This window comes from Elephas maximus, chromosome 23, assembly GCF_024166365.1.
Source record: "Elephas maximus indicus isolate mEleMax1 chromosome 23, mEleMax1 primary haplotype, whole genome shotgun sequence".
Lineage (NCBI taxonomy): Eukaryota > Metazoa > Chordata > Mammalia > Proboscidea > Elephantidae > Elephas > Elephas maximus.
The window spans coordinates 5,900,023-5,915,541 of NC_064841.1; the positions used below are offsets into that span (position 1 = coordinate 5,900,023).

Consider the following 15,519-nt stretch of genomic DNA (forward strand, 5'->3'; position numbering starts at 1 on the left):
ATGGCACAGTATTCAAACATCTGACTGCCAGCCATGCCCACCAACTGTTCCGTGGGAGAAAGATGCAGCAGCCTGCCCCGTAGACTCATAGCCCTGGGAACCCTACAGGGCAGCTACACTCCACCCCACAGGATTGTTATAAGTCAGAATCTACCCAGTGGCAGTGGGCTTGTTATCTTCTCCCAAGAGCCACTAGGGGGCACTCTTATCCTTAGGTTTTTTTCCAGTGCTTATTCTGGAGTTCTGGGTGCTTGAGCTCTGGAATTCAGTATGCATGCCCTTGGGGGGGTTGGCTGGTCGCACACACAGATATAAGTGGTGGAGTTTGACTTCCATGGTGGAAGTGGAGGGCTCTCTGTGTCTCCCTCATGGGCATTCCTGCACAGGCTCTCCCACGGTGTCCTCCTGTGGGCAGGGAGCTGTCAGAAGTATTCTCCTCATCTGCTGCCCTTGCAGCCCCTCCTGGTCCTAGTGCCTGTCCGTTTTGGGCCTCAGCGAGCTTCAACAGCACTCTGTCACGGTGCTGTAGCCTCCTTTCTCCCCGTCTCGGTTGTGCGGCCGCAAACTGCTGTGGCCAGTTTGTACCACTTTAAAAATCGGGCCACAGCTTCCTCAGGTTAGCTCCATTTCTGTGTCCCTGTTTGGGGTGTTGCCTACCCCCATCCCAGAATGGCTGTGATGAACAAATGTGCCCGATGATAACGGGTAGGTTCTGCCAGCTTCTATGCTGTCCTCGCTCCTCCACTGCCCTGCTTCTGGACTCACCCTGACTCTCCAGCCGCTCAGTTGCTGTCCAAAGTTCTGAGAGCCCTGGAGGCACAACTGTTAAGACTTGGCTGCTAGCAGAAAAGTTGGTTGTTCGAACCCGCTACCAGCTCCACAGGAGAAAACACCTGGCAATCTACTCCCATAAAGATTCCAGCCTAGGAGACCCTATGGGGCCGTTCTGCTCTGTCCTGTAGAGTTACTGGGAGCTGGAATTGACTCCAGAGCAAACAGTAACATTCTCATGAGTGGTAGAATCATTTATCTGAAGTTTTAGGAGAAAGTTTTTCTTTTGCGTCTTATAGGTAGAACAAAAAAGATTGCTGTAAGTCTTTCGATACCAGCTTATTTAAGGAAAGGGGCATTGAAAGAAAACTTGATAGATCATTTTATCAACCCTGTGTTTTAAAGTATACTATTCCTGAGAAGCTGTGCATCACTTGCTCTCATCTTTGCAGGTCTTCCCAGTATAACTTCTTTCCAGCCAGCTCAGTTGTTTGAGCAGCTGGAGCTGTGAAGCCAAAGTCATGGCTTATACAAAGAAATGTACTCCTCTAACCACTTACCAGGGAATAACTAGTTCTGGGATCCAGCAAGACTTGGGTTTAGCTGTGCAGACATGTCACTGGGGATACTGAGTTTTAAAATGGGTGTTAGTCAACATACCTTTATATGTGAGAAGTAAACATACTGGGTCTAAGGTTTAACCCATCAAACAATTAAGGAAATAAAGTGAAGTATTACATTTTAACTAATTCTTCATTCTTACTACTATGGTGGAGGTTAGCTGTGGAATTGATGGTGTTTTAATTCAAAAGAAATACAGTCCCTTATAGGCTCCACGTATGTAAATTGCTTTAATAAAAGCTAATTAGATTGATGGTTATTTCTGGAGACTGAAACAAATAGTGACAACTGTGTGGTCTGCACTTAATGGTGGTGTGTTACTGTTAGTTCCTCTTGAGTGGATATTCAGGCCTTGTTATAATGATAGACGGTGAGTCCATGTGGGTCCATGGCAGAGATAGCTAAGAATTTCAGTTCATTTTTAGCCTATAAGAAAAGGGCCTCCCCACTTCCATAGTAGCAACAGCCCATAAAAATATTTATTCTGCTTGAAAATGCACGAATACCTTCACCTCTTCACATTTGTCCTTACCATTGTCCAGAGAATGGTAGTATTCCTGTCAGTGGTTTGTTGAAAACAAACAAAAATGTGAACATCCTTCTGAGAGTGCCCTAAACAGCACATAACTCAAGAGCTTCTTAAATACTGTAGGCAGGCAGTTCAGTGCTAGGGTTTTTAATATAAACCACACAAAAGGCAGATTTGACATTACAGTTTCTAGCCTTAACCCGTGTGGCCTGCTTCTTGTATGCTGCTGCATTGATTCCGACTCACACCGACCCTGCAGGACAGAGTAGAACTGCCACTTAGGGTTTCCTAGGCTGTAGTCTTTGTGGGAGCAGATTGCTAGGTCTTTTCTCCTGTGGAATGGCTAGTGGGTTCAAACTTCAAACCTTTCAGTTAGCAAATGAGCACTTAACCACTGCGCCACTGCTGCTTCTTAAGTAGACTCCTTGGACTGCTGTTATTAAGCATGGCGATCTGGAATCTGTAGGATACAAATAGGGAACCAAAATATTGGGGGGCAGAGGGTGAGGCATCTTGTCTTTCTTAAAACTGGAACACAAGGATAGAGGGTTTAGGATTATTCAAAGCAGGTGGGGAGAAGGAATGTGTGATTAATAAAAATGAAATAATAATTGCATAAGTTAGTTACGATGTGTCTGAAATGAGCCCATTTCTCTGCCTCCTGTTTTCTCTGTAGTTCTAAAGAGTCATTGCTATCTGCTCCCCCCGCTCCCCCCCTTTTTTTAAAAGAGTCCAACCTGGTCATTGCTATCATCTCTACAGTGGCCTTAGAGCCACCCTTCTAGATGACTATCAGCTGGATAGAGGGTTTAGGATTATTCAAAGCAGGTGGGGAGAAGGAATGTGTGATTAATAAAAATGAAATAATAATTGCATAAGTTAGTTACGACGTGTCTGATAGGAAATGAGCCCATTTCTCTGTCTGCTGTTTTCTCTGTAGTTCTAAAGAGTCATTGATATCTACTCCCCCACCCCTCCCCCTTTTTTTAAAGAGTCCAACCTGGTCATTGCTATCATCTCTACAATGGCCTTAGAGCCAGCCTTCTAGATGACTATCAGTTGCCAGAAATTCTGAGAACTCCTTTGGAAGAACTTTGTTTACAGATAAAGGTAAATTAGGCGGGAAACTTCAGAAACTAAAAGGGGGAAGCATCTTTTTATGGAAGAAAGTGGTATACTAATGTATAAAAAAGAATTATTACCATGTTTTTTTTTTTTTTTGCCAGTGTGCTAATAAAATACATGTAAATATATTCCACTATAAGAAAAAAATAAATGTTCATTAGACAGTTTTTAATCATGCACTATTCAGGAGCCATACTGCCTGGGTTTGCATCTCAGCTCCTCCCTCAACGAGCTAGTTCTGTTACATTGGGCAGTTACTTAAGTTAACCTCATCTAATTTTTAGAACAGTGGCTGGCACATAGTAGTAGAATAAAAAAAAAAATTTTTTTTTTTTAGTGCTCAGAAAATGTTACGTATATTAATTACATGTTAAGATGTCATCCCTGGTTACTTAAAAAAAAAAAAAAATTACTGTTTTTTTGCTAGCATTTAAATATAATTAACTTTCTTGTTTTGAAGATATTCGTAATCAACTTGTTTTGAAATTTAACCAGCTGCTTTTCTCATTGACAAAGTTGGTGGTACAAAGTGAAGTATTGGCCAATAAATATGCTTTTATGGAATCACAAAAGATTTTAATTCATTCTAGTAAGATAACTAACTTGTAAATTATGTATAGGCTTGATACTTTGAGTGATCAGTACAGGCAGAACTAAATTGTTATGTAAATATACAATGTATGTTTGATTATATTTGTCTGCCCCCAGATTTTAAGGCTAGGTGGAATTGCTTATTTTCTGAGGAGATTAATGGATCCACCATCAAATGAGGCAGTACTGCTCTCCATAAAACACCTGATAGAACTGGTAAATTTCATTTTGCTTTTTAATTCTGATTTAGAGTATAGAGCATATAAGTATAAAATTCATGTTCATTACTATGAGGTAGATCAGTGCATGTACGGAGTGCCAAATTTATTCACTGTTTGGCTCTTCAGCTCATTATATGAAATTATGCATGAGAAAGTTATAAAATGATACCTTTGTGATGTTCTTTTAATGTTGTTTAGCTACTAGAGTCGGCCCCCAACTCATGGTGGCCCCGTGTACAATACTATCTGATCTCTGTGACTCATAGGGTTTTCACTGGCTAATTTTTTGAAGGTGGATTACTAGGGCTTTCTTCCTAGTAGGTCAGTCTGGAAGCTTCACCGAAAGCTGTTCAGCGTCATAGCAACACATGAGCTTCCACTGACAGATGGGTAGTAGCTGTGCTTGAGGTGCATCAGCTAGGAATTAAACCTGGGTCTCCCACGTGAAGGCAAGAATTCTGCTACTGAACCCAACTGCTCCCATTCTTGTAATACAATTCTTTTCATTGCCAGCCTGATTCAAAATCACACAAATATTTTGAAATTTGTAAATTACTGGACCTCATTTATATTCATGAAATGAACTTGGTTGGTGTATTCTGCCCTTTCAGATTGTACACCTACTTCTCACTTATCAACATGGTTAGGTCGCAAAGACCAGATCATTAAGGCGAGAATTGGTGTTAAGCAAAAATGGAGGATGACTACATCAGGTCACAAAAATGGAGGATGACTACATCATTACGTAATTGCCAAACTGCTGAGAATCATGGCCCAGCCAAGTTGACCCATAACCGTCACGCCAGCGTTCCTCTCACCCCACACCTCGCTGTTTGTTCCTGCCAGACACGTTGTTAATGTGCAGAATAGTTGGGTAGTGGATTTTTACTGTCGTCCTGGTTGTGAAGTGTCAGATAACGACATAGTCGATAAGCGAGCAGCAGGCATAATTGTTGGGAGCTTCTGTCAAAGCCAAGTAACTTAATGGCTTTAAAGAACAGAAATTTATTTTGTCATAATTCTGAAGGCGAAAAGTCCAGATCGGCATCTAAGCTGTGTCATTTCCTTCCTTGTCAGTAGCCTCAGGCACTCACTGGTTCCTTGGTTTTCCATGGCTTGTAGAGGATCTTCACACGGCATCTGTCTTCCCCTCTGTGTGCTTGATGTATTCCTCCTGCCCTTTTTATAACTCAGAAGTGATTAGATTTAGAACCCACCTTACCTGATGGCACAGTGGTTAAGAGCTCAGCTGCTAACCAAAAGGTTGGTAGTTCAAATCTATAGCCGTTCCTTGGAAACCGTATGAGGCAGTTCTACTCTGTCCTGTAGGGCTGCTGTGAGTCGGAATGGACTGGACGGCAAGAGGTTTTGTACTTTTGTGGTCTAATTAACATAATAAAGAAAATTATTTCCAAACAGGATTATATCCACAGCTGTAGGGGTTAGGATTCCAGCATTTTTTAAAGAGATGTAATTCAGTGGATAAAAAACCCTTTATCCAATTAAGGAAGCTTGTTTGTATCCCTGGTTTATTAAGAGATTTTTATCATGCATGAATGATTGATTTTACCTCAGACTTTATGAGATATGATAGGATTTTTCTCAAATTTTCTCTGTTGTTCTCCTTGTACAGTTTGTTAATATGGTAGATTACATTGATTTTTCAAATGTTCTTGTTCCTGAGGTAAACCCAACTTTCTGGGATTCAGTTTGCCATTGTTTACTTTGGGGCAATAGGTGAGATTATTCGGTGCTTTTTTTTTTTAAGTTTTTGTGTCAAGATTACGCTGGCTTCTAGACACAAGTTGAGGCATTATTATTGTTTTTTATCTTTTTCCCTTCTGAAGGAGTTTTGTGAGGTTGAGGCTGTTCCCGTTATAAACATTTAGTAGAAGCCTGTTTCTAACGGAACAGTTATGAGCTTATCTGTTCTTCTTCCTAGTTTATATCTTGTCTTCTTATGTGCCTAGTTATTTTAATTGTATGCCAGACATTGTATTTACAAAATTCTTTGTAGATAAGAATTTGAAGCTTGGGATAATGATGACTTCCTCCAGAGAGGGTTTTTGCTGCTTCTGCTGATGCCAGGGTTGTGAGCAGCCTAGGTCACCGCAGTCGGAGTTCAGGGAGTGAGATCACTGGAACCAAAGCTGCAGTCCCTGAGAGCCTGCCTGCTGCTGCGCATCGTTGCTTCTAGTGCGAGAGCTTTGGCCTCTCGACCCAAAGCGAGGGGGCTTCACCAGGCACCCCTCTCCTCTCCCTGCCTCAACAGTCCCTGGTGTTTTGCCTCCTTTGTCCCCTGAGACTACTGAGAGTGTCTTTCAGGAGCTCTTCTGGAAGCAGCAAACACCTCAGAAAGAGGCCCCCGGCTCTGGGCTCACCCCTTCCTTGGCCTTCCTCCTTCCCTCGGTCCTAACCTGTAATTAATTCTTCTTTCTTCTGTTGACTCCTTGGTGTCTTCAGGCAGCTTCTCTAGCTCCTCCTTGTCCTCAGTGGGACGGTTGGGCCAAATTGCATAGGTAATCAGAGCACAGGTCACCCCCATGTTTAGGAGCTCTAGATACATCCTGTATGCCTTGCTGCCCTGTCTCAGGCTTCCTGAACTGCTGTAGTCTAGGGGCTGTTCATGCATTGCATATTTCAAATAGTTAATAGTATCTTTTTTCTGTTTGGTTTTTATTCCCCATAACTTGTACGTATTGGGTGATTTTCTCTACTTGATTGAAAGCTTGCTAGTTCATTATTTCTCCAGTCTCTCTCCTAACTGAAGCCAAGTTGTGGATTAATTTTATTTGTTTCTGTTTAGTTAAGTTTCTAATCCTTGATTACTCCAGAACTTGTTCTGTTGAAGAAAACTGAAGCTGAACAAATGTTAAGGCATTTGGGCTTGAGAATGAGGGATGGCCTGTGGGGTTGTTCTTTTTTTTAAGCAAAAAAATATCTCTACATGTAATGCTTTGAAATGTCTGTTTTGAATGTAAACTCTTACTTTACAGAACGCTCTGGATAAACAAGAAGAATTGACACCTCTTGGAGTCCACTTAGCACGCTTACCAGTTGAGCCACATATTGGAAAAATGATTCTGTTTGGAGCCCTGTTCTGCTGCCTGGACCCAGTACTCACCATTGCTGCCAGCCTCAGCTTCAAGGACCCCTTTGTCATTCCATTGGTAAGAGAGATTCGCATAAAAACCTGGGCATTTTCACAGACAGAGAGTAGTTGTGACCTAGAAATACTTTCATGAGCTTCTCATTAGAATGCCATCCTGTGCTACATAGCATCGGAACGTAAACTGCCTTTGCCTGTTGTTTTAAGGGAAAAGAAAAGATCGCGGATGCGAGAAGAAAAGAGTTGGCCAAGGGTTCTAGAAGCGACCACCTGACAGTTGTGAATGCATTTAAGGTAAAAGAGAAACCTGCTCTGGGTCATGGCGGTTCAGTCCCGTGAACAAGGAATGTATCTAACCTTTTAAAGCCGTTCATTGTAGAGACCAGGGATACATTGCTAAGGGAGACTCTTTAAAGTCAGGGGACAATTTCCAAAGAACTTTGGGCACCTTTGTAAAGAACTTCGGGAACATTGAGGGTGACATCTACAGTGTGAAGATAACTTTTCAGCTTTGCGGTAGCTTATTACAGTTACCTTTATGGAAAAGAAATCTCTTTGTGTTGTTCTGGTTGGTGTAGAACAAGCAGGTATTCAACAGTTGGTTTTAAAATTTGATCCTTGACAGTATTCACTTTACCTCGTTGGCACTCGTGACAGATGACCACTTTCTGTTCATGAATAAACTACGCTTGGAATCAGATCCAACATTTTGATAAAAGAGCGTCATAATCATGTACGTTGTTCAGATTAGGGAGATTTCTGGAAGGCTTCCCAAAAGCCAGGCTTATCTGCAGGTAAACCTTTGCCACCAAGCTCTGCGATATTCAGATGTAATTTGGCTTACAGAGGGTATCTTTTCATGGTTGCTCTAGATTCATGCATGACACAAAATTAACAACTAAAAAAGAAACAAGATTCCGGAGTGTGCAGGGAAGGGCAGTAAAACTTAGTTACTATTCCTATCCTTACACTTCAGTGGCCTTTTTGATGATTCAGCCTTATTGTAAAATAAGGGAAAGTTTATATATCTTTTTCCTCTGAACTCAAGAGGCAGCATTAATTTTCCTGCCTTTTGCCCGTAGCCAACAGAACACCGGTATGAATTAGAAAATATACGATAGCATTGAAATTTGTCCCATAACATGCTTTTTTCTGTTAATGTATTACGTATGGTTATCAGTCCATTTTGTGTAAATGATACAGTTGACGTTCATCTTTATCACTCCTGCTTGTATAGAAAATCATTAGAAAGTTTGGTGGTAATTCTTGCCTAAAGGCGAGGAGTATGGTGAGTTCTCTTGCTTTAATTGGTAAGTTTCAAAGTTGTTTTGCATTTTTTACAAATAAAATGAAGTATCAGGAAAGGTGAAATTACTGAAATAAAACTAGTAAGCAGCCCTTGCTTTGGGAAATGATACAAATTGGTTCCATTTCATTGCTCAATAGGGCTGGGAAGAAGCCAGGCGGCGTGGTTTCAGATACGAGAAGGACTATTGCTGGGAGTATTTTCTGTCTTCAAACACACTGCAGGTAATGGCGAATGTATTACAGGTATTCTCAGGTATGCTAGATTAGGTCAAACACACTGCAGGTAATGGCGAATGTATTACAGGTATTCTCAGGTATGCTAGATTAGGTCAAACACACTGCAGGTAATGGCGAATATATTACAGGTATTCTCAGATATGCTAGATTAGGTCAAACTGCAGGTAATGGCGAATGTATTACAAGTATTCTCAGATGTGCTAGATTAGGTCAAACACACCGCAGGTAATGCCGAATGTATCACAGGTATTCTCAGGTATGTTAGATTAGGTCAGACACACTGCAGGTAATGCCGAATGTATCACAGGTATTCTCAGGTATGTTAGATTAGGTCAGACACACTGCAGGTAATGGCGAATGTATTACAGGTATTCTCAGGTATGCTAGATTAAGTCAAACACACTGCAGGTAACGGCGAATGTATTACAGGTATTCTCAGGTGTGCTAGATTAAGTCAAACACACTGCAGGTATTTTCAGATATGCTAGATTAGGGAATCTGTGCATCTATTTTGTGCAATAAGTCTGTGGCAAAAAGTTAATTGTTTAAACTTCTTTTATGAAATTGAATCATTATGCAAAATAATAGAGAATCTTTATTCAACGAACTGCCACAAAACAAGGAAAGATGCACACCCTCATACGTAACGCAAAACGAGTGACTAAAAAAGAAACAAGATTCCAGGGTATGCAGGGAAGGGCAGTAAAACTCATTTACTCTTCCTGCCCTCACCCTTTCGTGGCCTTTTTGATGATTCAGCCTGAGAATGTTCACTGATACCTCTCATTCCATTTAAACACCAGACAGGGTATGTGTCTCTGACTCTCTGTGATGTAGTGTAACGACAGCACTGCTGGAGAGGCGTACGTGAAACAGAAGAAAGCTGTTGCTGTCGAGGTGATTCCAGCTCCTGGTGACCCTGTAGGACAGAGTAGACCTGCCCCATAGAGTTTCCAAGGAGTGGATGGTGGATTTGAACTGCCGACCTTTTGGTTAGCATGTAGCACTTAACCAACCACTACGCCACCAGGGCTTCATAAGGCCTAAGGGGGGTTAAAAAAAAAAAAAAAGCTGCTTCAGTGATACGGAAGAGCTTAAGAAGAATATTAATTCAGTAAAAAACAAAGTAAACCAGTAAGTGGATGAAAGGAAGGCTGCTGAGTTACGAAAACAAATTGTACCCAAATAAGAAAAAAACAAGGAACAAAATGGACGCCCCTCAGAGTCAAATGATCGCCACAGAAGAAAGTCTTGAGGTAATCACGCTTCACGAACGTGGCCGAAGGCGACAAAGGTGAGCACGCTGAGTGCGCAGCTCACAGAAAGGAGGACAAGGGTGAGAGGCGCCTTCACAGAAAAGTCAGGTGTAACTGAGTGTGTCTGCAGAGGTACAAGACTGATGCCCTGAAGTGGAAAATGAACTGAACCAGGTGTATGAAGAGATTGCCGAATCCCAGTGTTCCTTGAGAATACTGTCTGTGCCCAGTCAGGGTACTAATTCAGGTATAAAGACGAGACAGGCATTCAGGAAAGCCCTTGAGAAGTACTGCTCCCCTGAGCTATTCACGAGAAATCCAGTGGCAGTGATACGCTGTCCATTAGGAGAAGAATCAAAGTGGAGAGTTCACAGATGGATCTAAATCAGCTGGTAGTGTGCATGGAAATTGTTGACATGTGTCACTAACAGCACAGTGGTTGAGACCCCGGCTGCTAACCAAGAGGTCGGCGCTTCGAATCCACCAGCTGCTCCTTGAAAATCCCTGTGGGGCAGTTCTACTCTGTCCTCTAGGGTCCTTATGAGTCGGAATCGACTCGACAGCGACGGGCTTGGGTTTTTGGTTTATAACTCGTACAAAACGATGCTGTTGGAAATTATGGGTATGGACCAGAATGTAGAAGGTAATTCTTAAAAATAATGGTAATAAAAATGAGGAGTGGTTTAAGAGTCAGTTACAACAAAAACGAGAAGGTGGGGTAAATACAATGTCCCACGTTTCATGAAACGGATACAGACTTAAAATGATTCCACTTTTATAATATTTTATAATCTTAAGCTTAGAAGAATCCTTTTGGCAATATATCTTACAATTATGAAAATGCAAAATCCATCTGGTCTTTTCATTTCTGTTTAATTTTCTTCTAACTAAAATTTTAATACTTTTATAAAAACAGCTGTGCTATGATCGCATTGTTATGGTAGTATTTCTAAGTCTTCTGTCAGTATATGTGAACAGTACGCATCTGCGGTCTTGTTTATTTAATGATTATTTCTGAGAGTGTTGAGGGTAAGTTTTCTTTATTTTCATCTTTGTACTATTCCACATTACTTAAATGCTTTATAATGATCAGCCATGCATTTTTATCCAAACCGTGGTTTTCTTTTAAAATAAAATAATTAAAAATAAAACAGGCCTTGAGTTTAATGTGCCAATATGGTACTAGTAGTTAGTTCTTGGTAGTATATAAATATGGGTATATTCCAAAATGTGGGTGGGAGAGAGGATGCTTTAAAAAATGATTTAGTGTGTCTTCTGCAGAACGCAGCACTCCTTATTTTTACAAATAAAATGAAGCATCCTTAAATATCGTTGGTTGTTCCCTGAGTCAGGCAACCTTTTTCTCGTAGAAGGCCAGATAGTAGTTATTGTAGGCTTTGCAGGCGATGTGGTCCCAGGTGCAACCACTCTGCTCTGCCATTGTGGCGCTGAAGCAGCCGCAGAGGGTATGTTGACGGATGGGTGTGGCAGCGTGCCAATAAAACTGTACACAGACAGGCTGGAGTTTGCTGACTACTGCTCTCAAACATCACATTTTTGCCAAAGCGTATTCCTAAAGCAGGGAACCTGACCCCTGAGTTTCTGAGCCTGTACCTTGTAGCTGTGTCAGAGACTCTCTAGCTCTGTCTGCTGCCATTGCTCCCTAGATGCTGCACAGCATGAAGGCGCAGTTTGCCGAGCACCTCCTGGGAGCGGGGTTTGTTGGCGGCAGGAATCCTAAAGATCCCGACTCGAACATAAACTCAGGTAACGCAGAAAACGCCTTGTGAATGGCTTGCTGCTGTTGTCCATTATGCCAGTATTTTACTCTTGTTTTTTCCCCTCTGTCTTCCCACTCCCAATAGATAATGAGAAGATAATTAAAGCTGTTATCTGTGCTGGTTTATACCCCAAAGTTGCTAAAATCCGACCAAATTTGGGTAAAAAAAGAAAAATGTAAGCATTGAAGATTATTACCAGTTACTTCTTGCAACCCTTCCCTTAAACTTTTGGAATTCTGTGATGCAGCAGGACTTTGTTGCAGTGTGAACGTGTTCACGTTCGTATTTGGGCCGTGTTCTTGCTCTTTATTTCGTACGCTTTAGAAGAAGGCAGACTGTCTCACATACGTGTCGCTTTGCCTTTCTCCGTATCCTTGCAGTCACCTCTCCTATCGCTCATTATCGTTCAGTATAAATTTTAGAAAAGTACACCAGCTATTCAAAACCGAGGGCTAGGTAGAAATCACTGAGGGTAGTTCCCCCTCCCTTCTCATTATAAACTGGATCAGTTTTTAACAGCCTCTGAAGAAAATTTTGGTAATTTTACTATTTTGAGAAGTACAATGCAGTTCATCAATGTGCGTGTTAATGACCTCAGTAGTAACTGTACAGAATGACGAGACATCTTTTGCCTAGTAAATGAGCTCATACTAGCAAGGGTACAGGGAAACTGAAAGTCACGTACGGTTAGTGGTTTGTGAATTTATACCAGCTGTTCGGAAGACACGCAGATTAGAATTATGTATCAAGAGTCCTTAAAGTAGATCCTGGCCCAGTGGATTTGTAAATGAATATTTTAATTTAAAATTCTTTAACAAATTGCAGACATCGTTGTACAGCAATAGTTCTCGACCAGGGATGATTTCGTGTGTCCCCCCCGCCCCCCGGACATTTGGCAATGTCTGGAGACATTTGTGGTTGTCACAACTGGGAGCAGGGTGTGCTTCTAGCATCTAGTGGGTAGAGGCCAGAGTTGCTGCTAAACCTGTTATGTTGCACAGGACAGTCGCCCACAACAAAGAATTAACCTAGTTCAAAATGTCAGTAGTGCTGAGGTTGAAAAAGCCTGTTTTAGGGTACAGGGTTGTAGGCAACAGAGGAGTTTTAATCATTTATGCTTGGATTGTCTGCATTTTAAGTGATCTAAGTATATTTGTGACATCAATACTTGCTAAATTCTTACTTCTATGTATATCATTATCTCTGTCTGCTATCCTGGGAAGTTTTTTATTTTTGAAATAATATAATTCTCTTTGGATTGGTGCTTTGTTCTAGTCTAGACCAAAAGTTAGCAAAGTGTGGCCTGTACGCCAAAAGCTTGTTTCTGTAAATATTTGTGGGAACGCTGCCACGCCCACTTGTTTGCATATTGTCTGTGTTGAGTCGTTGGGACAGATGTGTGTCCACAAAGCCTAAAATACTTACTGTCTGGTCCTTGGCAGGAAAGGTTTGCCAACCCCTGCTCTAGCGATGTGGGGCTGTGAGGTGGCATTGGTTAAATTGGTGGCGCGTGGGGTGAGGAAAAATATTTCATCCTAAATAATGAATCATGACCATGATTGCGTGATTTTGGTAGAAGTATTGTGAATTTTAAGAACTTCAGAAATGATACTCTTGAAAACAAATAGGAGGAATTCGTGGATTATCAGCTTTGTATGTAATCATTTAATACGATAATTAACATTCTTTAAAAGTAGGAATCCCTGGGTGGCGCGGATAGTTAATATGCTTGGTGGCTAACCTAAAGATTGGAGGTTCGAGTCCACCCAGAGGCACCTTGGAAGAAAGGCCTGGTGGTCTGCTAAAAAATCAGCCAGTGGAAACCCTGTGGAGTGCAGTTCTGCTCTGACACACATGGAGCTGCCCTGAGCCAGAGATGACTCAACCATACTTATTTTTTATTTAAAAATAAACCTTACACATCATCTCCGTTAAATAAGATTGATTAGGGACTCCTATAAATTGAGAGGAAATTTTTATGAATATCAAAGAAAAGATCCCTAGGAATTGAGAGACTGAACTAGAGCTGTATCCAGGTACATTTACTCCAGCTCTTCCTGTTCTGACATTAGGGGATTTGAGTGAACGTGAGACCATTTGAAACATATTTTAAAATAGGCTCTTTTAAATTGGTTATAGTAAAACTCCCTTTTAAACATTAAATTGGTTATAGTAAAACTCCCTTTTAAACAAAATTCTTGAATTTTTGTTTTATATCTGGGTACATATCCTGTGAAATTTTACCGTTGATTTCAGAAAGTTACTCTTAAAATTAAATCCTATTTATTGGTATCGTGATTGCCATAGAGAAATGTATAGACTCTTCTCTGTGTCTGAGTCACTTATTATTTAGGGTGTTTATGTTTCTTTTGTTCATTGTTCTTCAGTGGCACAGTATATCTTAGCACAATTAAGGAATATTATCTCACCTAATATGTTGGGTAATTTTAAGATTACTTGTGTGATTATAGAGTATTAATATTTAGCTGATATTTTCCAATCTGTTATTAAATGAAAATTGTATCTTTCCTCAAATATGAATTTGTAAATTTATATAACAAATAAACCTAACTCAACTGTAGGTTTCTTTTTTTTTTTCCTTAAGGCTCTGGGGTTTGTCTGTTTAGTTTTTAGTAAGCCCTTCATCAAAGTTTTGAAATAGTTGAAAAAAGAATCTTCTGGAAGACTTTTTTTTAACAAACTGTTTCAACTTTCTTAAGGGTCAAAGTGTACACAAAAAGTGATGGATTGGTTGCCATTCACCCTAAGTCTGTTAATGTGGAGCAGACAGACTTTCACTACAACTGGCTTATCTATCACCTGAAGATGAGAACAAGTAGTGTAAGTGAACATTTGAAGTAATTACAGATCTGAGCATCAGTCTCGTCGAGTTTTATAACTGTAGTTTCCACAATTACAAACAAAAATTTTTTTTTTTTTTTACTTTGGTGTGAATTTTGAATTAACACTTCTTTCCTTAAGCAAATAGCCTGTACTTTTGATTGTGCACGTCTGTCATGATGGATCTTTGTATTTTTGTTAATTAGACCAGTTATTCCATTTGCACAGTTTTATTTCAGAGCCCGCTTTCAAGATCTTACAGGAGTTTCAGGGTACATGGGAGTTTTACACTATACAGAGAATTTTGTTGGCATGCCTGTAAATAGCTAAGAAATTTGGTCAGAATATTCAGTGTGATTTTGTTATGTTAATCTGTTTAGAAAAATAATTTGGCATGATTTTTAAAATATTAGGCATATGGTAAAAATAATTTCAACTTTGTTATTAGTTTTAGTTTTGCCACTCAGAAAATATTTTTTTAAAGAGTGGTGCTATAGTTTGAATTGAATTAAAGATATAAAACCCCCATTTCTCTGATTCGATGGTGCCTTATTTAACATGGCATGTCTTCCCTATTAGTCTACATTATTACACTAGCGAAGGAGCCCTGGTGGGGCAGTGGTGAAGCACTAGGCTGCTAACTGAAAGGTGGGAACCCACCAGCTGCTTTGCAGGAGAAAGCTGTGACAGTCTGCTTCCGTAAAGATTTGTGGTCTTGGAAAACCCACGGAACGGTTCCACCCTGTCGTGTAGGCTTGCTCTGAGTTGGAATTGACTCGATGGCAGTGGGTTTATAACACTAGCAGAACAATACCTGTTTAGAAGGAAAGCACCAATAGACTGAGCGGGTGATGTTATTGCCTTAATGAGGCAGTAACCTTCTCGACTCCTGCATGTGTTAAGTTGCTCTGATTCTCATTGCAGATATACTTGTATGACTGCACAGAGGTCTCCCCGTACTGCCTCCTGTTCTTTGGAGGTGATATTTCCATCCAGAAGGATGATGATCAAGAAACCATTGCTGTAGATGAATGGATTGTCTTTCAGTCTCCAGCAAGAATTGCCCATCTTGTTAAGGTGACTGACCACGTGATTGTCTTTGAATGCATGTGCACGGCTAAATGTGTTC

The 15,519-nt window shown here is 40.7% G+C and overlaps 1 protein-coding gene across 1 annotated transcript in view; it reads left to right on the forward strand.

Annotated features, from left to right (window-relative positions):
* Window positions 1-15,519, forward strand: part of DHX36 (DEAH-box helicase 36) — a 58,517-nt gene that overhangs the window by 38,847 nt on the left and 4,151 nt on the right. The window contains exons 16-24 of the mRNA XM_049867786.1: window positions 2,914-3,031; window positions 3,755-3,853; window positions 6,855-7,028; window positions 7,175-7,261; window positions 8,414-8,497; window positions 11,436-11,535; window positions 11,634-11,724; window positions 14,270-14,390; window positions 15,315-15,467. Coding sequence (XP_049723743.1) covers window positions 2,914-3,031; window positions 3,755-3,853; window positions 6,855-7,028; window positions 7,175-7,261; window positions 8,414-8,497; window positions 11,436-11,535; window positions 11,634-11,724; window positions 14,270-14,390; window positions 15,315-15,467 — 1,027 coding nt within the window. The remainder of the gene's footprint in view (window positions 1-2,913; window positions 3,032-3,754; window positions 3,854-6,854; window positions 7,029-7,174; window positions 7,262-8,413; window positions 8,498-11,435; window positions 11,536-11,633; window positions 11,725-14,269; window positions 14,391-15,314; window positions 15,468-15,519) is intronic.